Source organism: Acanthochromis polyacanthus, chromosome 11 (assembly GCF_021347895.1).
Source record: "Acanthochromis polyacanthus isolate Apoly-LR-REF ecotype Palm Island chromosome 11, KAUST_Apoly_ChrSc, whole genome shotgun sequence".
Lineage (NCBI taxonomy): Eukaryota > Metazoa > Chordata > Actinopteri > Pomacentridae > Acanthochromis > Acanthochromis polyacanthus.
This window is the reverse complement of record NC_067123.1, coordinates 5,491,024-5,513,438: the sequence shown is the minus strand read 5'-3', so window position 1 is coordinate 5,513,438 and position 22,415 is coordinate 5,491,024. Positions and strand designations below refer to the sequence as shown.

General features: G+C 43.0%; 2 protein-coding genes across 5 annotated transcripts; both read left to right on the top strand.

Annotated features, from left to right (window-relative positions):
* The first annotated feature begins 304 nt into the window (after positions 1-304).
* On the top strand, positions 305-20,517 carry LOC110958981 (zinc finger protein 135-like). 4 transcript variants are annotated; one of them, XM_051955703.1, is made up of 3 exons: positions 12,674-12,692; positions 13,541-13,871; positions 15,121-20,517. In XM_051955703.1, exons 2-3 carry the CDS (start codon positions 13,586-13,588, stop codon positions 16,875-16,877), a joined length of 2,043 nt encoding a protein of 680 aa, XP_051811663.1. In that variant the 5' UTR covers positions 12,674-12,692; positions 13,541-13,585; the 3' UTR covers positions 16,878-20,517. The 4 variants fall into 4 exon arrangements, with proteins under 4 accessions (XP_051811662.1, XP_051811661.1, XP_051811663.1 ...); XM_051955702.1 differs by lacking the exons at positions 12,674-12,692; positions 13,541-13,871 and adding an exon at positions 305-668; XM_051955701.1 differs by lacking the exons at positions 12,674-12,692; positions 13,541-13,871; positions 15,121-20,517 and adding exons at positions 305-668; positions 1,709-5,515.
* LOC110958986 (zinc finger protein 771-like) lies at positions 6,125-12,506 on the top strand. The gene is made up of 2 exons (XM_022205735.2): positions 6,125-6,564; positions 7,507-12,506. Exons 1-2 carry the CDS (start codon positions 6,279-6,281, stop codon positions 8,694-8,696), a joined length of 1,476 nt encoding a protein of 491 aa, XP_022061427.1. The 5' UTR covers positions 6,125-6,278; the 3' UTR covers positions 8,697-12,506.
* Positions 20,518-22,415: the final 1,898 nt, after the last annotated feature.

Below are 22,415 nucleotides of genomic sequence, written 5' to 3'. Positions count from 1 at the left end.
TGAGAGTGATTGTCTGTATATGTAGCTCTGTGACAGACTGGCGACCTGTCCAGGGTGTCCCCTGCCTTCGCCCGAGTCAGCTGGGATAGGCGCCAGCACCCCCGCGACCCGAGTGAGGATAAAGCGGTGTACAGAGAATGGATGGATGGGTGGGTCCATTGTGTGTAATCTGCAATTCACACCCACCTGTCTTCAGACCCACTTGTCCTCAGACTCACCTGTCCTGCCGCTGTGCTGTTGCCTCCCTCCAGCAGGGTTCGCTGTCTCTCTCCGCTCCGCTCTCTTCTCCGCTTCTCTCTCGTCGTCGACGCGGAACTCGGAGTGTTTACCTCCCCGCTGGCTCTCTTTGTCCTGGAGGCTCCGACTGCGGTGAAGCCGCAGAATGTGCGCCGTGCAGCTGCTGCGGGTGTCGGTCCATGAGCGGATCAGCGCCGCCGCTGAAGGCTTTCTGCTGCAGCTGGAAAAAGGACAAGAAGCGGCGGAGCTCCCGGCGCTGAGAGCGCTGCTCACCGAGCGGCTAACGGCGGCTGCGGAGGAGATCGTCGGTCTGTTGGAGGCGACCGTGGCGGACTACGAGGACCGAGTGGAGCGGTCAGAGCGGGAGATCTGCCGCCAGAGGAGGCTGCTGGATGCCGTGCTGAAGCCTGAAGTCCGGCTGTACCGGGCAGGTCAGTCCCCGGTAGCTGCTGCAGGCTAACGGAGCCTAGCATCGGCCGCTAACATGAAGCAGCAAAGGCTCATGGGGGTTGGAGTTTCTGCTGTTTTAAAGTTCACTTCTGACCATCTCATATTTGTCCCATTTATTTTCTCTACATTCGTATGTTAAGTAAAACGTCTGAGTTGTAGATATTTATAATTTAAACCCAAGAAGATTGAATAAAATAGATGTTTACCTGACCGAATTAAATATTGAATAATTATGGACATTAAACTCAATAAGTAAAGCAGGCAGCTTTTATTCTGCTGCAGCTCATCACACACAGACATGGGAAAAATTAGGCAATTAAATACAAAATACAGCAAAATAAAATAAAATTAATCACAACAGTACAGATAAGATCAATAAAATGTACACAAAGTTCATAGAAAAAATCCAGCAGATTAACAAACAACAGGAAAAGACAAAAGATGAGAAACATGTAAAAAAAAGTGTATGTATATATATATATATATATATATATATATATATATATATAAATAAAAGACTAACTGAGCAACAAAATAGAAAAGCGAAAATTATATGAATAAAAGCACTAACAGGTAAAATTCAACAAAAAATATACAATTAAAACCATCAACCTGTGATTGGTTTATACCAGAAATTCAGAAACCTCAACAAAATTAATATATTTTCAGTGTTTTGAAGTATTTTGCAAATATCAAGTTGTTTTACTCCATCAGTAAAACAAATACAACAGTCCATCTGCATGCACAGTTAATTAATCCAACGCTGTACAATATATAAAAAAATTCTGACACCGACAGAGTGAAAAAGTTCACCAGGAACACAGAAAGATGTGAAACCAGAAAATATTCACATTTGAGCTGCTGCAAATACAGAATTTAGGAAAAAAAATACTGAAATTGATTAATCAATATTTAAAATGTAGTACACCAATAATTATCAGTAAATCTGGTTGTAAACTCACATGTGTGACAACTGAAAGTTCACTATGACAATAAACTCAGTGTGGTGTTTGTGTTTCAGATGTGCAGCAGCTGCTGGTGAACAATGAAAAGGAGAAAATGGAAAAATCAGGTTCAGAAGCTGAGACTGACGGCCGCCGGAATCAGTCGAAGGACAGACATGAATCAGAAACTCAAAATGGAAACCGCTTCTGCTGCTCACTGTGTGGTAAACGCTTCTCCAAGATGACTGGTCTGAGCTACCACCTGAAAATCCACTCAGGAGAGAAATCCTTCAGCTGCTCAGTTTGCCGTAAAAAATTCCGAAAGAAGGGACATTTGAAATATCACGCATTAATCCACACGGGGGTGAAACCGTTCAGCTGCAGTGTCTGTAACAGAACGTTTAGGTGGCCATCGCAGGTCAAAATCCACAAGTGCGTTCGAGAGTCGCCTCAGCGCCTCCATAATAAACAGAAAAAAACGTTGAGCTGCTCAAAGTGTGGCGAGAAGTTTTCAGATGGATCACTGCTGACAGCGCACCGGAGGATTCACCAGGAGAAGAAGAAGATGTTGAGCTGCTCAGTTTGTGGCCTGCAGCGGCAGTTTCATTCACAGATGAAGCTGCACATGAGGAGCCACACTGGAGAGAAGCCATACAGCTGCTCCAGCTGCTCCAAGAAGTTCACACGGAAAGCCATGTTGACTCAACACATGGCTGTGCACTCAAAGGTGAAACCGTTTAGCTGTATCGACTGTGGGAAAAGATTCTGTTGGAACTTTCAGCTCAGAAAGCACAAATGTCCCGCAAAGTCATCAGCTATAGATAGACTGTTCAAACGAGGCACATATAAAAAATCTAAAGCATCTGTCGAACCTGACGACAATGACAGCGACTTTTGGAGAAAGCCCAGGAAACACTGGTCAGGTTTTACTTATAACAGGAAAAAAAATGAAAGAGGTGTGAGTGACAGAGAATATAACATGAAGAAGAAACCATTGAGCTGCCCCAGCGACAAGACTAAAGTTGAACACAAGAATGATTCAGAAGATGCTCCATCTGCTTTAGTCTCTGAGAAACATTGCAAATTTTCTGAGATAGAGATACAGAGGGTGGTGAAGCAGGAGGAACTAGAGCCAACAGACGCTAAAGAGGAGCTGGAAGAGCTGGAGCTTCCAGGTATAAAAGAGGAGCAGGAAGAAACTGATATCGCCAAGTTCACCCTCAGTTCTGTCAGCATGAAGACTGAAGAAAATGAAGAGAAACCTCAGTCCTCACAGCTCCATCAGAGAGACTCAATGGAAGAACCAAAACCAGTTTCAAATCCTGACAATGAGATGTCAGACCCCTCAGAAACGGATGTCAGTGATGGCGACTGGGGAGAAACCAGGGAAACTCGGTCAGATTCAAACAGCACTGTGGTTAATGTGAGGCGTAATGGCGAGAAGTCATTTGTCTGTCCGGTGTGTGGGAAAATCTTTGGCCGAAAGGGGAATCTGGAGACTCACTTAAGGACTCATACCGGAGAAAGACCATTCAGCTGCCCCCTCTGCAACAAAACTTTCACTACCAAGTTAATTATGAAGATGCACATGTCTGTTCACACTGGGGAAAAACGCTTCACCTGTCACACCTGTGGGAAAAAGTTCAACTGGCACTCACAGATCAAATACCACAAGTGTGTTCAGAACAAACCAGTAGAACCAGACCTACGTTTAGGAACAACTTTTGTTAAAACTGATTTCAGAGAAGCTCAGTTTGGATTCAGTTCAGATGACGATGTTGGTGACATTTTTCCTCAGAGCAGACGTCTGCAGCAAAAATGTCAGAAACATGAAGACTCTGGGAGTCATTCTGATGAGAATCAGAGGAGTCAAAAAGCACCTAAAGAACATAATGCTCAGCAGTCACACCTGAGACATTCGACCTCAGAGAAACCATTCAGTTGCTCATTCTGTGGAAAAGAATTTGCTACAGGAGGATGTCTGACACGGCACATATTGATCCACACAGGAGAGAAACTACTCAGGTGCTTCATCTGTGAGAAAACCTTTAGCGAGGAGCCAATGCTCATCAGTCATGAGTGTGTTGGTGAGTCCTCACAGCATCATCAAACAAAGGAAAAGTTTCCTGCCAATAAAACATTCAGCTGCTCAGTGTGTGCGGAAAGATTCTGCACACGTGAAGATTTCAATTGTCACTTCAGACGTCACCAGAGATGTTCGGTGTGTAACACTGGTTTTAGTGACAGAGACTCTCTCGTTCAACATATGAGAAGCCACACAAGACAAACACAGTTTATCTGCTCAGTTTGTGGGAAAGACTTTGCATGGAGAAGACATCTGACCAAACACATGGAAAATCATGTGAAGAAACTGTACCGTTGTGGTGTTTGTGACGCCAACTTTGTTTCCTATTTTCGGTTCACGAAACATCAGCGTGCTCATCAGTCCTCACAGCTTCATCATAGCAGCTCAGCTGAACACATGGAGACTGGTGAAGAGAACTTTGGAGGACCAAATCTAGAACCACATTTACAAGCAGACACTGAAAACAAGACTGCAGTTTCTTCTGACCACAGCAGTGATGACAGTGACTCTTTGAAACAAAACAAAGAAGCTAAGTTTTTTTCTGAACAAGACAGAAACTTACTCAGCTTTTCTGAAGAGAAGAATCTGCAGTTGCAGAGTGACAACAGCGTTGACAGCGACTTCTGGAAGGACGACAGAACACCAAGCTTCAGTTTGGACTCGGAGTTTTTCAGGCAAAAATAAATCTGAGGACATTCTCACACTCTGCCAGATGTCTGGTCTTTAAAATATAAGAAAATAGGGAAAAATGTGGATCCATTTTCTCAAACGTCTTATTTTGTCCAAAGATCCTCAGTTTACTGTCATAGAGGAGGAAAGAAACTACAAAATATTTACACTGAAGAATTTAGTCTATTTTTCTGAAAATGTCGCTGTATTGATTATCAAAATATGTGCATTTTGATTTAAAAGTTTATGGCTAACTGATTGATTGTTGTAGCTCTGTAACTCACACAAAGACGAAACCGAATGAAACTGCTCTCTCACCAGCTTCATGTTAAACACAAAAAATATAGACGGGTCAATTTTATCTCCTGTACTTTCTTAGATCTATGAAACTGTGATAAAGTAAAACTCTACATTTATCCTTACAGGACAAACCATGGAATTTGTTGATTAATTGTGAATTATGTGGGCACTGGAAATTGAAAATATTGTAATTTTTACCTCAAACAGCTGAGCTCATGGAAAATGCATTCACATCGCACCTGGTTTCCTAGCAGCGCCCTGTGGTCATACGTTATTTGATCAGTATTTTATTGTGTGATGGCCCTGATGAGATAACTCCATGGAGAGGTGAGGAGAGTTCAGAGGAAGATTAATATTATTCGAGTGAATCACTTGTGCAGAACAGAAGTGTTGAAGCTGAAAATCACTGAACCCACCAGCAGGTCTAAGAGCTAAAAAAACACATCAGTCTTATATTTTCACTTTTTATATGAGGTGTGCAGCTCAGAGATGAGACAAAATGTGTTTGCACTTTAAATAAACAGTTTATATCAAACAGAGCTTCCACTTCAGGGTGTTGATAAGATCAGACAGAACTTTATTAACCTGCAGGAAACTTTCAATCAATCCGTCAGTATTTGTGTTGGTATCAGGTGAGGTTTGTTGAGTGACTTCATTCCTCACAAGGTCTGCAGACTTGAACTCCGGACACAACAAATATGAAATGATCTGAACTTCTGTTGTACCTTCACATTGAATGAAGTCTGGTTCTTCTGTGTTTCTATTGTAAATTTTGGAAGGATTTTCCAACTTCCTCAGGTTCACTGAATAAAGCTGCTCAGTTTTTTCACAGTTGCTTCAGTTGTTGATTCTTTTCTTAGCCTAAATAAAATGGATGAAATGCAGAGATTTTTCAGTTTGACTGTTAATCTACTTTTTGTTAGTTAATTTTCATTCATGTTGAGCTGTGAAAAAAATCAATATAAACACCAGTTCCAAGAAAAGCTTCAGTTCTCAGAAATGTCAGTTTTAAGTTAAATGAACATTTGAATTTTGTGGTTTTAGATTTCAGTCTTTATGAAGCAGAAGATAAACGGATCAGAAATGTAAACAATCACATCAAAGGTTCATTGAAACTTCACTTTCTGATTCTTAATTCTTCTAAAAAAAGACTTCTCTGTCACTGATCACTGCAGCTGCACCACAATCAATAACTGATCAATAGCATCAGCTGTAAAACACCCAGACAGTTCTAATGTAGGACAGAGCAGGTAAAGTGAAGCATTTTTCCATTTCACTGATTGTACATCCTTGATTAACCTGTCTCAGTTTCTTCCACTACAAGTTTGAGCGGATGAGTCGAGGCAGCAGTTTTTAATAAAATGAACATTTTTACCTCAGAGAGTCAGGCAACCGTGACCCGTATCTCACCTGTCCTCAGACCCACCTGTCCTGCCGCTGTGCTGCTGCCTCCCTCCAGCAGGGGTCGCTGCCTCTCTCCGCTCCGCTCCCTTCTCTCCGTTTCTCTCTCGTCGTCGACGCGGAACTCGGAGTGTTTACCTCCCCGCTGGCTCTCTTTGTCCTGGAGGCTCCGACTGCGGTGAAGCCGCAGAATGTGCGCCGTGCAGCTGCTGCGGGTGTCGGTCCATGAGCGGATCAGCGCCGCCGCTGAAGACTTTCTGCTGCAGCTGGAAAAAGGACAAGAAGCGGCGGAGCTCCCGGCGCTGAGAGCGCTGCTCACCGAGCGGCTAACGGCGGCTGCGGAGGAGATCGTCGGTCTGTTGGAGGCGACCGTGGCGGACTACGAGGACCGAGTGGAGCGGTCAGAGCGGGAGATCTGCCGCCAGAGGAGGCTGCTGGATGCTGTGCTGAAGCCTGAAGTCCGGCTGTACCGGGCAGGTCAGTCCCCGATAGCTGCTGCAGGCTAACGGAGCTTAGCATCGGCCGCTAACATGAAGCAGCAAAGGCTCATGGGGGTTGGAGTTTCTGGTGTCAGGAAAGTACAGGTTTCCTAGCTGTATGTTCAGTCTGAAGAACCTCTTTGTTTAGAAGGTGGTTTTTCATTATGTGGTTCTCTGTCAACCTGAGATCACGTTTCACAAAAAGAAAATGCAAAAGCACAAATATGTTGTCCACTTTATAGACTTCAGAGTATCGAAATATCTCAAACACAGTGTACAGGTTTTTCTGAGACATTAATCTGTCCTGTAGCTCTATAGAAGCAGAAAAACATGAAGTAGGAGAAAGAACTCAGAAATGTCTTCTGTAGGACTCAGAATGACGGAAACCAGGAAGAAACTCATGGACATTTTTTACTGTTTTTGTTTGTTAATCTGAAAAATAATCTGCAGATGAAAGATGAAGATGAAAATAATCAGTTTGTGTCACTTAAAGTATAGCATCAGTGAAAACAAACTCAAATGAATTACAGTGAACTGAGATGAGCCTTTAAAACAGCAGAACAGTTTGAATGTTAAAGTGATGCTGCTTTTTCTGTCTACCACTGTTTGACTATCCTTTATTGATCTTTCAGTGTTCAGTCCATTGATCGTACAGCACAAATCTCTGCAGGAATGAAGTCATGTGTCTGAGTTAACACATTGTACCAGATTCACATCAGTCAGAGTCTGCATCTGTAGAAGCTAACCCTTCTAACACACTATTGCTAGCAGACATCTGGTGCGCTTACACAACGTTCTGGGTGAAACTTGAGTTTCTGAGTTCCTGTTCCAGGAGGCGTTGACAACAGAACATCAGTATGAACCTTCTGGACAAAAACACAAACCATCACAGACCACAGTGGGATAAACTAATAGTTACATTTTTGTGTCTGTATTTCAGTGGGTCCTACAGATGTCCAGGAGCTTTTGGTGGATAAAGAAGAGATTCGGCAGAAGTGTAGCTCCAGTCTGAACCAGCAGGACCAGGAGGACCAGGAGCTGCGCCACATCAAAGAGGAGCAGGAGGAACTGTGGAGCAGTCAGGAGGCAGAAATCACCAAGTTCACCTTCAGTCCGGTTTCTGTGAAGACTGAGGATGATGAAGAGAAACCACAGTCCTCACAGCTTCAGCACAGAGACTCTGTGAAAGAACCAGAGCCAGAGCCAGATCCAGATCGACGCTTGCACCCAGTTAGTGAAGATAATTCTTTGGACTCTACTGAGACTGACGACAGTGACTGTGATTGGACACAAACTAACGAAGCCCAGTCGGGCACCGAGTACATTAGGAACAGTGAAGTCACTGGTGGTGACCTGCAGTCAGCCGTGAAAGAGAGACCGTTTCCTTGCTCATACTGTGGGAAAAGGTTTAGCCTCAAAGGAAACCTGAACAGGCACATCAGGGACCACACAGGTGAAAGGCCTTTTCCCTGCACAGACTGTGATAAATCCTTTAAAGACAGCGGGTCGCTAACAGCACACATGAGGTGTCACACTGGAGAGCAACCATACAGCTGCTTATTCTGTGGGAAGAACTTCAGCGGCAGAGGAAACATGACTCGACACATGAGGATTCATACTGGTGAGAAACCCTTCACCTGCTCTGTCTGTAGTAAAAGCTTCCATGTGAAAGAACACCTCAACAGACACATGAAGTACCATACTGGGGAGAAACCATTCAGCTGCTCCATCTGTGGAAAGGGCTGTGCTCAAAAGACTGACCTAAAGAAACACATGAGAGTTCACACGGGGGAGAAACCATTCAGTTGCCCCTTCTGCGGGAAGTGCTGTGCAGAGAAAGGAGACCTGACAAAACACATGAGAGTGCACACTGGAGAGAAACCCTTCAGCTGCACAATCTGCGGGAAGAGCTGTGCCCAGAAGGGGAGCCTGAAAATCCACATGAGAGTTCATACTGGAGAGAAACCGTTCAGCTGCTCCATCTGTGGTAAATGTTTCACTGTTACCGGACACCTGAAGAGACACATGAAGCTGCACACAGCCGACAGTCAGCCGAGTGAATCTCCAGGTTCACAGGCAGCCAAAGTTCAGACTGAAGGTAAACCTGCCGAGGCAGTGAACACATCATGAAGAAGAGGTGCAGCCAAGTTCATGCAGCTGCTCTGACTGTCACAGCAGGGTTAATGATGTTAAGAAAACATTTATCAAGGATGTTGAACATGAGATGAGGGGTGAACATCTCAAGAAAAATCCTGTAGAACCAGATCAAACTTTCACTCTGCCTTCATTGTGAACCAAACAGAGTGTGAAGAGATGTTGGGATCGTAGCTGCTCTTACAGGTTCAGACAAAAGATCGCTGACTGACTGAAGTCTGATTTTTTATTTTTATTTTTATTTTTTTTTGGTCGCTAGTTTTGAAAAGTTCCAAACCTTGTTCACTACAGCTTCAAAGAGTCAGAAGAATCTGCTGCTGCTGTGTGAATGCAGAGAGGCAACAGTGATGGTGGCTTTGCACATGTTGGAATTGGGACTCAACAGCTTCAATGGTCATGAACAAAAGTGTACTTGTAAAGGGTATGTATATCATGGCAGTAGTAAGATTCCATCGATTTCCAAAACTCTCAGTTTTCTATGATTGAATCCTTGAAGTGCATTAATCTGTGTCACAAAAAACAATCATGATTTTAATGTCCTTTGTCCACTTTTACCTTAGTTGGGTTCCTTTGGTTTCAGACCACAAGCCTCTGGTTGTATCTCTGACTTGTTTCATTATTGCAGTCCTGAGGTTGTTGATTTTACAGTTCTACAATTTCATTTAGCAGACGCTTTCATCCAAAGCATCATACATCTGAGAGTAGATACAACACAAGCAAGGAATTGGGTTTACGTCAGGACATTAGGGAGACCAGTCTAGAACCTTCATTCTAGTCTGATGGAACCATTTCTTTACAACATCTGATATGTGTTTGGGCTCATTGTCTTGTTGAAACTTCCAACTGTGTTCAAGATCAACCTTCTTTAGATTTTCCTGAAGAATGTGGAGGTAATCCTCCTCCTTCATTATTCCATTTACTTTGTGTAAAGCTCCAGTTCCACAGAGTATAATACTGCTGCCACTATGCTTGATGGTAGGTTTGGTGTTCTTGGGGTTAAAGGTCTCACCTTCTCTCCTCCAAACCCATTTCTGCTCAGTTTTTGTTCCATCTGACAACAGAACTTTCCTCCATTTTTATTTATTTATTTATTTATTTATTTTTAAAAAGGTAGTGTCTACGGATACGGGTCCGTATCTACGGCACTTTCCATTTGCCAGACAGATACGGACCCGTACGTGAGTCTCGCGAGTCAAGAAGCTGCTAACCACTGCAAACTGTTGAAAGGTAAGCAAAGGTTAAGGTTAGGGTTAGTGTTAGGGTCAGGTTTAGGGTCCGTACCTGTCGTACCGATGCTACGGGTCCGTACAGCTAGCGTCTACCGGGAGTCATGTGACCAGATCTCGCGTATCTGATTGGCAAATGGCAAGTGCCGTATCCGTAGTCCACAGGCTACGGGTACGGGTCCGTACCTCTAGCAACAACCTTTTAAAAATGAGACAGTTCATATTAATGTACATTTCCATGTAAATATGAGAGATTGTAACCATACAGCTAATTTCCATCTTGAGTCCCATTGGCAGATCAAAGATAAAGAAATTAGAAATAAAAAAATAAAATCAAAACTGAACAAAAACATGCAAAAAAGAAAAACAAACAAGCAATAACACATAGTGGACATAACAGACAAAAACTGGGGGACCACGGCAGCTACCAAGCAGTAATTAATTAACATTTGCACATGATTATATAGCCAATATCTCTTTGTTGTTATTGCACATATTCCTCTATCATTATTGCACATTGCTATACTACACTCATCCCTCTGTCACTATAACGAGTCCACTACATATATGCCTCTGACACTATTGCACATAATATTGCACATTTCTCTTAATCACTATTGCACATACAGTGTTTCCCCTGGGTTGAAATGGCTGTTAGGTGGTGGGGTCACTTTCAGCTCAAAGTTGTTGGGGGGGAGGAATTATATATATACTATCGGGCCGTCTCCGCCGCAGCCGCGCACCCCCCCACGGACGGTCTCGTCGGTCCGGCGGGTTTTGCACTGCACTTTGTTTGTTTTTTTTTGTGCCGCGGACCGGTGAGGCGGCAATGTCGGCAGACTTTTAATGAGGCGGTGGCCTATACCGACGAGGCGGGCCGCCTCGCTGATTATATGGGAGGGGAAACACTGACATATCCCCGTCTACATTACATATACTTACCCTGTATTTGTCCCTTCTAACACTACTGCACATATCCCCTTATCACTGGTGCTCATGATCTTTAAACACTATTATACATGACTACATTGCACAAAGCCCACATCTACACATTTAAAACAAATTGCAGAGTCCTCAAGAACAAGCTCCATCAACGGGCAAACAAATTTACACAGTGTTGTGATCACAGATCTGATTTTCCAATAGCCATGCTTTGAAATGTTTAATAAATGAGTGAAGTTGGGATCGTTCATGAATGGCATTTGGTGTAGTATTCCAGGTTTGTGATGCACAAAAAGAGAAAATTGACTGCCCAAGAGCACTTTTCCTAAAATGTCCAAGGCAGTTACCTCTAGCACCTGCTCTGGTTGAGCTGCTGGAATTCTTCTTTACAAATTCTTGTAATGGAGGGGGAGCTTGGACAGAAGGCCTTTTCTTGGTCCATGTGATCAGCAGCAGCCTTGAGTGGAGCTTTAAGGTTCTGCTTCTAGAAGAACTTCCTTCTTCATGGAGCCTCTCGGCTCATGTTGATGTAAAACACTGTAGACACTGACAGCTGTGTTCCAGCAGCTTCTCATTCATTCAGACCTGCTTTCTGATGATTCTTGGTTGTCTCTCAGCAGCAGGTGATAGTTTGTGTTTTTGTCCTGATGGTGGCAGTAACAGAACTGGATCATGAACTTTATACTGATACACTGATGATTTTGGATCTGAAGCTGCTTCGAAATGACTGCAAGTGACTTTCTCACTTGTTCAAGTCAATGATTTGTTTTTTTCTTTGCTGAGTTCCTCAGACATTCCCAATGATGCCTAATGAGTGGATCGAATGGGTTCTATTTAAATTAGCTCCGAGAAGTCAGCAGCTGTAGTCAAAAATAATCACTTAGGAGAGATTAAGAAGCCTTTAAACTAGGAAAATATGATAAACACAACTTTCTACTTCACCAAAACAGAGAATTCAGGTTGTTGCATGTATAGATTTACTTTTAATAAATCTATGAAAGAACCAAAGCACATGATTGTTTTTTTGTGACAAAGATTCATGTCTTTCATTGATTCCAGTATAGAAAATTCTGAATTGTAGACGTCACTGAAGGCTAAAGACTGACATGATATATATGGACTTTCCAAGTGTATATAAACTTTGGTTCAAAGCTGCACTTCAGTATTTAATAGTAAACAGTGTTTATTGACATCATTTGTGGTGCATTTCTGTGCCTTTCGTGACAGAGACAAAGAAGGTGAATGACATGTTGAGACTGCATGATATTGGTAAAACAGATGTTGCAATATCTTGTTTTTCTGTGATATGAACAAAACTTAGTAAATATATTATGGTTTAAAGGACCAAATGTAGTCTGTGGTTAAAGCACTTCAGCCTGGTTAACACGTTCACCAAATCAAGTTTTGACTGAACGTGTCTCATCCTGCTGCCATGTTCTCACTTTAGGATCATCAAGAAAAATGTAAACTGGGTCATTCCAAATACAGTCAACTAAATCAAACCTCCTCAAAACCATCTCATTCTTTATCTACAGTAACTTTATTTATTGTTCAAAGTTTTACCTTCGTGCTATGAATCTTTCCAGAGTTCCAGGTCATTAAAGTCCATAGAAGTGGGTCCAGATTTATCACTTTTTAATGGACTTTTCCATCATTTCTGAGCCTCAAAACTTCAGTCCAGCACATAGACACATGACATTTTAGGAGGAAAAACACATCTGAGTTCTGTTCAAAACTTCAACTTGTGCTTCTGTTGTACTTGTAGACCTTGGATGTGTCCCAGCCAGCGCACCTGAGTGAACAGGTGAGAAGCTGAGCCATGTCAAAATTTAAAGTAATGGGAAGTAATTAAGCACATCTCTGAGTCACCTGTAGTTGAGCATTTATACTTGTACTGCAATTTGTGGGCTTTTAACATGTGTGGCATCAAAATCTGATTGATCCATTAAACATTAATTGATGTGCACGTGACACATCCACAGCGTCGGGAAGCAATTAAGTACCATTTTAAACTACTTTTACTTGGAGTATTTCATTGTTCTGCTACATTTCAGAGGTAGTATTGTAATTTTACTTCTTTACATTTTACTGATTGGTTATTTTGCATTTTTCAGATTAACAAACCTAAATATAATCAACAGATGTGATGTTCTAGATTACTAATACACTGTATTTGTTATTGATAGGAAATTTTTCAACAACAGATATAAAGTAATTCTATAAATTAAAGTAACTATAAATACTGTATACCAGGGGTCCCCAAACTACGGCCCGCCTCTACATTTGGCCCGGCCCCCCTGAACAACACCGGAGACGCATTATGATTTTTTTTTTTCAGTCTGGCCACTCGATCGAGACTAATACACGCATAGAACGTGACATTCTACTGGAACCTTCAAAAGGTTCAGTGTTTCCTCTAGGACTTTTTTCTGTAGGCGGCAGGCTGTTTACTCGATTGCACCCCTGCGATCGTCACACTTTTCTGTTACAAACTGACCCCGGCCCCCCACCAGAGAAGGGAAAAGTTATGTGGCCCTCACAGGAAAAAGTTTGGGGACCCCTGCTATATACTATATTTAGTCATTTGTGCGTCGCTTTTCCTCCGGTCCAGCAGAGGTCGCTGTTCGTGAACCTCCAATAATCTGCCTGCAGGTTGCGTCTCACCTCTGGAGGCTCCGACTGCGGTGAAGCCGCAGAATGTGCGCCGTGCAGCTGCTGCGGGTGTCGGTCCATGAGCGGATCAGCGCCGCCGCTGAAGGCTTTCTGCTGCAGCTGGAAAAAAGACAAGAAGCGGCGGAGCTCCCGGCGCTGAGAGCGCTGCTCACCGAGCGGCTAACGGCGGCTGCGGAGGAGATCGTCGGTCTGTTGGAGGAAACCGTGGCGGACTACGAGGACCGAGTGGAGCGGTCAGAGCGGGAGATCTGCCGCCAGAGGAGGCTGCTGGATGCCGTGCTGAAGCCTGAAGTCCGGCTGTACCGGGCAGGTCAGTCCCCGTTAGCTGCTGCCGGAGACAGCCGAGTGGAGCCGAGTGTCAGAGGCTAAGCTAAGCTAACTGTATGCTTTCATTAGAATTAATGTTTAAAGTCTGCTGCTGTAGCGGGAAACGTTGTGGCAGCTTAGCTGAAAAGTTAGCCGCTGCTACAGGTTAGCTGTTTGAAGAAGTTAAAAGTGAATAATCGTGATAATGTACTGTTCAGCATGGAATAGACTGGAACAGACTGTTGTTGGTGCGGCATAGCTCGGTGGATAGAGTGGCTGTCTTGTAACTGGAAGGTTGCCGATCCTCGGGCCGTCGAGCTCATGTCGAGGTGTCCCTGAGGAAGACACCGAACCCCTAATTGCTCCTGGTGGGTCGTGCTTAGCGCCTTGCATGGCAGCTTCCACCGTCAGTGTGTGAATGGGTGACGTATCATGTAAAGCGCTATATAAATACAGCCATTTACCATTTGTCATTGTTAAACACCAGTGGAAGGGAGTGTTGCAGCTCTTTGGATTAGCAGCAGAAATACAACAAAAGGGCAGAAAGTCATTACAAAAAATAGAAAAAAAGATAAAAATAAGAATAAACCGTGTAAAAACAAGAACAACTAAAAAAATTGCACTGTATACAGTACAATAAAGAGGAGTTAATAAATGAAGTAGATGTAGCTTATACATGAAGTAGCATGTAGAAGTAGTGCAGGTGGTCGGTGATTTCACAGCCTGTTGGTGTTTGGTTTGACTGTCTGGTTCTGTTAAAGTCTTTGATGTGGTCTCAGCACTGCATAATGCTATATTTAGCTGTTTCTGCTGATGTTAAAGTTTTCCATTTTAGATTCATTTCAGCTGTTTCTTCAAAAATCTTTTTTCCACTAATGCATTGTACTTACATCATATTACTATACTGTCAGGTACTGCATACAATACAATAACCCTTTTTCACGGCAGCAAAGACAGCGCAGTGCAGACATTTAAGGAATGAAGTATAGAAAATGAAAATAAGCTAACAATGTCCAGAAGTACTAATTTTAAAAAAAACATTATTGCACGTATTACTTTGACCTTATTGTAATTGTTCTGAGCATTTGCTTCGGGATTAATGAAGTTCAATCTCATTCTTATCTTCAATATACAGATTTTATTAAACCCTTTCAGGCAACAGTTATCTTTTTTATTTATTATTGTATTATAAACCACTGCATGTGAACAACAAGGAGACAGTTAGACCTGATATCTGTGTCTGTGTTCTGCAGATGTCCAGAAACTGTTGGTGAGGAACGAAGTCCAGAACCATAATAACCAGACAGAACCTCCCCTCATTAAAGAGGAACAGGAGGAACTGTGGAGCAGCCAGGAGGCAGAACTCCCCAAGTTCAGTCCAGACTCTGTGAAGAGTGAAAAGGATGAAGAGAAACCTAATTTTTCTCCTTTTCATCACAGAAACACTGAACTAGAATCAGAGGCCTCTGAATTGCCTGTAGCGGAGATCGAAGTGAGCTGTGACGATACGAGGGATGAGAACGATGAAGCTCCATCAGCTTTCCATGAAGCAAAAGGCAATTCTCCTGAGAATCCACTCAGTTGTGGGAAAGCGTTCCCTAATAAAGGCTCTCTGGAGAGACACATGAAGAACCACAGTGGAGAGAAACCATTCAGCTGCTCTGTGTGTGGGAAAAAGTGTTCCAAAGAAGGTTATCTGCTGCAGCATATGACTGTGCACCGAAGAGAGAGACAGCAGAACTGCCGCATCTGTAACAGAAGGTTAGTTTGGCAGGCGGGAGTTGAGTGTCATCAGTGTGTGGGTGAAGCTTCTCAGCATCCAGCAGGTGGAGGGACCAAATGTAAAAAAACGCTGAACTTCTCTGAGTGTGATAAAAGACTTTGCTACAGCCACCATCTGAAGAAGGACATGGGAGCTCTCACCGAGGAGAATTTGTTTACCTGCTCAGTCTGCGGCAGGAGATTCACTCAGAGGGGATATCTGATGCAGCACATGGACCGCCACACCGGAAAGATTCGCTTCCGTTGCTGCATTTGTGACAAAAGGTTTGCTTGGCGTCATGACCTCAAAAACCATAAGTGTGGTGATCTGTCACAATCAAGCTTTGGCAATGAAAGTGGAGGGGAGCCTGTAACCAGCGACGGATCCGATACCGATGATAAGACCAGTGACTCCTCTGAACTCAAGGCTGAAGGTGGAGATGATGTTTGCAAGGACCCTCAGCAAGAGTTAAACAGCGATGTGGGAGGTAGCGCTCACCAGAAATCATTCATGTGCTCAGAGTGCGGGAAAATGTTCTGCAGCCAGGACAACCTGAACATGCACATGAAAACTCATGCTGGAGAGAAGCCGTTCAGCTGTTCCTTTTGTGATAAAGGGCTCATGCAGACAGGACATCTGACAAACCACTCGTCAGTCCTCAGTGAGGAGACACGATTCCTGTACTGCGTGTGTGGCAAAAGATTTGCTTGGCGTTACAACCTTAAGAACAGCAAGGCATTGCACAAGGAGGCAGAGCCTGCAGGCGGCAACTTGAACACTTGTGACTCATCTAAACCTCAGACAGATGTCGGTGCTGACAACTGTCAGGGGACATCGTCGGGCTTCAATAATTATGACATTGCTGAAGAAGATGTCAGCAGTGACACTACAGAGAGACCGTTTAGCTGCTCTCATTGTAGTAAAAGATTTTGTCACAAGAAAAACCTGCACGAACACCTGAGAATTCACACAGGAGAGAAACCATATGGCTGCTCAGTGTGCTTGAAATATTTCTCCTGTAGCGGGTCACTACGAAAGCATATGAGGATTCACACAGGAGAGAAACCATTCAGCTGCTCCATGTGCGGTAACAGATTCACTGAAAGTGGACACCTGAAGGTGCACATGAGAACGCACACTGGAGAGAAACCTTTTAACTGCTCTGTCTGTGGGAAAAGCTTCACATGGCGACAGAGCTTCAATAATCACATGAAGCATCACTCGGAGGCAAAAAGAGACATCAACTAGATACAGAGATGTTTCAGAAGAAAATCTCGACAGAGTTTCTAAATGTTAACTTTTGATGCTTACTGTGAAGAAACATAACTCTGCTTAACTCTGATTCCTCATATTCTGCTCATTTCATTGTTCACACTTCACAAATCTTTAGTGGGAGGTGGGAACTGAAGCATTCACAAAAGAAATAAGGTCTAACTTCTATAATTTCTTCTTGTTTTATGTCACAGACATTGGTGTTGCTTCCACAATTCTGAGAGGATTTTTCTTTTTAATCTTGTTTGAAATCTGTGTTTCCTGCTGCAAACAGATGCTCTGTATTCCAGATGTGTTCAGAAGGACTAGATGAAATGATGACTTTTTCATACAAGCATGAAACTTGATTCACAGTTTGGGGTCCTGAACAGTTTCAGAAATGAAATTATCAAAAAAAAACATTTTGTGGTCTCCATACTGCTTTGCACTACATTAACCAAAACTCTGTTCAACTGTTATGAAGAAGTGATCGTCGCTTTGACACATCAGCTGGTTAGTCAGAGAGGAACAGATGCTTCAGGTGACTGCAGGTGAGACACAACAGGTAGTCAGTTTTAGATCAGATCTGAACTCACATGAAACATGTATGTTCATGGTGGCAAGCAGAGAGCATTGTGGGAGTTTGGCTAGCAATGGGCACCATGACAAAGACTTCTGTGGCGGTTAATGACCTCCAACCAGAACTCAGGTGTTCAAGACAAACTGGAATCAACCAGGACAGAGTTCATGTATTACAGTGACAGATGTAATCGAGCTGTTGTTGTACAAAATATTATGTCTGTGTTTAAATTAACTGTCAACATACAAACAGAGGGTTCTCGCCAGCGCATTTGTTAGTTTAAAAGATTACGCTGTGATTAGGGCCGCTATGCTGCCTTTCAAGTTGTGGTATTGTGTTTTGAGCACATTTGCTTGCGTAATATTTCCATATTTATGTGAGAAAACTTCTTTATTGGGGCAGTTGGCGCTGTGAAAGAGAGTTACTTTGACAGATAACACCATGTGCGTTTGTTTTTATCGACTGAGTGCCTATCTAGGTTAATTTATGTCTCCCCACCTCAGCCATACTTTCCTGTCGATTGACCCGTTCCCGTCTAAAATTAAGACTCGCTTCCAATCTCGGGGTTACAATTAGTATGTCTCGGTTTTTTCCGTGATGCCATGTATGGTGAATAGTGACCTAAATCACAAGCATTTGGAGCATCTGCGTGACGCTCATTGGCTGACATCTGGGCCGTCCGCTCGCGAGATTTAATGAAGGCTATTGCGCATCCGCATAGTGTCCTGCCATTACGCTGTAAAAAACAATCCTGGTGAGAACCCTGAAACAGTTCATTGAAATGATTGATGATTGATTGCTGATGCTGTTGCCTGTCAAATTTTTTTTTTAAATGTAAAATTTGCTTCCAGAATGTGAAAAGTTCAGCAGTTCTAAATGGTCGAACAGCTCAGTTATTGTTTCTGGAAATCACAGCTTTAACGCAATTCATATTGAGCAGAACGTTTATTCTTTTGTGAATGCAGCAGGTGATGTTATTGTTTTCAGCTCTTTGCTGTCAAATCAACTGTTGGAGTCTTTAACTGAAGGGTTTAGAAGCAGAGTGGTCTAACCCATTTTCTGTGGTTTTTAAAAAAAATGTCTTCAAAGTCTTGTGTTTTCCAGAATGGTCTAACATTCAAAGTGTCACTGTAAAGCTATATTTGCGTTGTGGGTTAGACTACATTGCCACTGAAGACTACACCATAAAATATAACAGAAATTATATAAAACTCAAATTTTTGTGAGTTCGACTGTTTTGCTTCTAACCCCTTCAACTAATGAAATCTCTCTTCAAGACTGCTTATTGCTTTAATTCTGGATTAATCCAGACGGAGGTGGACTTAAAATATCTAGAAAGGACTTTAGCTGAAATAAGACGCTTTAAATTAAACCAAAAAGCAACCATGTGCCTTATTTATTACCTCGGCCAGGAGGTTATGTAATCACCGGAGTTTGTTTGTCTGTCTGTCCGTCTGTGTGTGTGTGTGTGTCTGTTCGTCTGTTAACAGCATAACTCAAAAAGTTGTGGATGGATTATCACCAAATTTTTACAGAATGTCCAGAAGGCAACAATCGATTAGATTTTGGAGGTGATCCGGATCACCATCTGGATCCAGGATTTTTTTGAAGGACTTTGTACAATTGGCGGCCATCTCTCAATTGTACAGACAGAGGTCGCTGCAATGATCCCGGGCGACGGCCGAATCCTCCGCGGCAGGTTCGGGCTTCCCGGGCGAGTCGGGACCGACAAAACGAAGTGGCGGCGACGCGTGCGGTACCGTCACACGCGCGCGCAACGGTACCGTCACGTGCGTGTGGCGGCGGCACACGCGTCGCAGCAACGATCCCGGGCGACGGCCGAATCCCCCGTGGCCGCTTTGGACTGCCTGGGCAAGTCGGGACCGACGAAACGAAGCGGCGGCGACGCGTACGGTACCGTCACACGCGTGCGCAACGGTACGTGCGTGCGGCGGCGCCGTGTGCAAAACAATGTGCTGTTACACTGTACATGCATGTTATGCTTTCTGCACAAACTGTTGAAACTCATTACAATCCGTCCATGACTTTTTGAGTGATGCTGTTAACAGACAGACAGACAGATGGCCTGGCGGAGGTCTGCGCTCTCCGAGTGCTTTTCTAGTTTAAGAAGAAATTAATACAAATCAGTTCACTTGATGCACTTATATGCTGCAAAATTAATCAATGTTCTTCACAAAAGTAACAGTTTTATATAATAAAATAATTGGATGGGAGCAACCAATCCATCAGTTTGGACAGACTTAAGTAACCTTGCCAGCAAGTTGATTTCTCGCGATATTTGTGAGTTCACAAATCTCTCAAGAAAGCATCTTGCACCGCTCCCGCTTTCACTGTTCGGACAGAGCCAAGTTGGCACGGGCCAATCACGCAGCAGTATTCGTGTGTGGGGCGGGATATCCGGGTGTGAAGACGACAGCACTCGAGACGACACCAAGCGCCAGTAGATCAAAACAAACATGGCAACGGAGGACAACGATCGTGTAGATCGTGCTGCTATTAAGTCAGTTTTAGCCGAATCTCCTATCGCTTCTTTGAAGGAAGAACAACGAGAGGCGCTTTGCGCCTTTCTGGATGGTGAAGATGTTTGTGCTTTTTTACCTATGGGTTTTGGTAGGAGTTTAATCTACCAATTGGCTCCGCTCATTGTGAAGATCCCGCGATTGGCTAAAAACAAACCTGTCAGAGGCGGGACATACTGTTGCATTGTCCAATCCGTGCCTCTTTCCTCCGAACGGATTTACATGGAGCGGTCCCAGATTGATATTGTGGAGTACTATCAAGTACTACACAATTATTAATCTGGCTATTGCCAGGTTAAGACTTAAGAGAACCAAACATGAACGTGGCAGATTTCTCTGAATGTGGAACTGCCATCACACATCTGATGTTCAGGACGTTTTTTGGTTTTTAAATTTATCTCACGGTTTTCCTGTTAAACTAGTCCAGTTGGTTCTGATCTCTTTAGTTTGACAGAAATCTTTTGTTACTTTTCAGTTCTGTGTCCTGAAACTTTAGTAAAGTTTCTTATAAAACTGATGTGTTTCTTGTTTTTCTCTGTTTTTTCAGATGTTCAGGTAAAATGAATGAATGAATTAAGATCAAATAGGAAACAGACATATCACTTTTTCATGTATACACACAAAGTTCAGGTAGTTGTTATAATCAGTTGTTTGTTTTTCAGTGTTTATTTTTGAAGAACTTGTACAACATCATTTAAGCTTAGACTTGGTTAAGTTTCTCAGAGGAATCATTAACTTAATAATTACTAAAAGCGTCTATGAGGAAGGTTTGAGTTTGTACAGTTTCTGGTTCTGATCGGTGAACCCATAACCACTGCTAATAGCTAGTTTATCCTCAAACACAGAATGATCAGCTGCCTTCAGTCATGTTATTTCCTCAGTAGAGATCTGAGGTTACTGACCAACGTTACCTGGATGTGGTCGACCAATCAGAGCAGACTGGAGGGGGAGGGACTAAAGCAAAGTGTTTCAGACAGAAGAGTGATGTTCTGAACATTAAAGCAGCTGCTCTGACTTCTCTAAAATATACATTCAAGGTTCAGAAGACAAACCTGGATGTTCACCTCAGTGAGGAGGAGAAAACTCACCGCTGTAAGTTCTAGTCTTTGTAGAGCAACTGTAGTTTAAGTTGCTTTTAGATGTTATCAGGATAAAGTTTATTCAGAGTCTCAACAGCTGCAGCTTCATCATAAGATCTCATTTGTTTTAGTCTCAGACTGTAAATCCACTGTCAGTTCTCCGCTGCATCACTTTTTCTTAGAGATCATTACTATAAATTTCTATTTAACCTTTTAATGATAATTATATTTATCGAGTTCCTTTTCAAAACAGAGTTGACAAACTGCAGCAAAGGGAAAAAAGATATCTATTACCTCCTGCCTGTCTGTAGGCACCAAAGTCCTATTATCACACTTGAACTGATTTCATGGCTTTTATCCAGGTTGTGTTCACCTGGCTAGATCCTTGCTTGTATTGGATCTGCTCTCAGATGTACACTAGCAGCCAAACTTTGGACACACCTTCTCATTTAATTCTTTTTTTTTTTTTTGTTATTATGATTATTTACATTGTAAAATCTCACTGAAGGCATCACAACTATGAATGAAGACAAATGGAATTCTTCAAAATGGCTACCCTTTGATTTCTGCTTTACACACTCTTGGCCTTCTCTGGATGAGCTTCATGAGGTAGAACCTGAAATGGTTTTCACTTCACAGGTGTCCCTTGTTAAGGTTAATTTGTAGAATTTCTTGCTTTCTTAATGTGGTTGGGACAATCAGTTGTGTTGTGCGGAAGTCAAGTTGGTACACAGTTGACAGCCCTATTTGACAACTGTTAGAATCCATATTATGGCAAGAACTAATCAGCTAAGTAAAGAGAAACTACAGCCCTTCATTGCTTTAAGTAAGTGGTCTCTACATGCATGGAGGAGGAGGTGTGATGGTGTGGGGGTGCTTTGCTGGTGACACCGTTTGAGATTTATTCCAAACTGAAGGACCACTGAACCAGCATGACTACCACAGCATCCTGCAGTGACATGCCATCCAATCTGGTTCATGTTTAGCTGGACCATCATTTATTCTCCAACAGGACACTGACCCCAAACACACCTCCAGGCTGTGTAAAGGCTGTTTGACCAAGAAGGAGAGTGATGCGGTGCTGTGTCAGATGACCTGGCCCCCACAGTCACCTGACCTAAACCCAATCCAGATGGTTTGGGATGAGATGGACCACAGAGTGAAGACAAAAGGGCCAGCAAGTGCTCATCATCTCTAGGAAATCCTTCAGGACTGTTGGAAAACCTCATGAAGCTCAACCAGAATGCCAAGAGTGTGTGACGCAGGAATCAACGCAAAGAGTGTCTATTTGGAAGAATCCATAATATAAAACATGTTTTGACTTTGGGCTGCACAG

What these genes read in the sequence shown, in the direction of transcription:
- LOC110958981 (XM_051955701.1), top strand. Translation starts at nt 383, where the DNA reads ATGTGCGCCGTGCAGCTGCTGCGGGTGTCGGTCCATGAGCGGATCAGC. An exon ending in AGTCCGGCTGTACCGGGCAG is followed by an intron (nt 669 to 1,708) that starts GTCAGTCCCCGG and finishes TTTGTGTTTCAG; the next exon opens with ATGTGCAGCAGCTGCTGGTG.
- LOC110958986 (XM_022205735.2), top strand. Translation starts at nt 6,279, where the DNA reads ATGTGCGCCGTGCAGCTGCTGCGGGTGTCGGTCCATGAGCGGATCAGC. An exon ending in AGTCCGGCTGTACCGGGCAG is followed by an intron (nt 6,565 to 7,506) that starts GTCAGTCCCCGA and finishes TCTGTATTTCAG; the next exon opens with TGGGTCCTACAGATGTCCAG.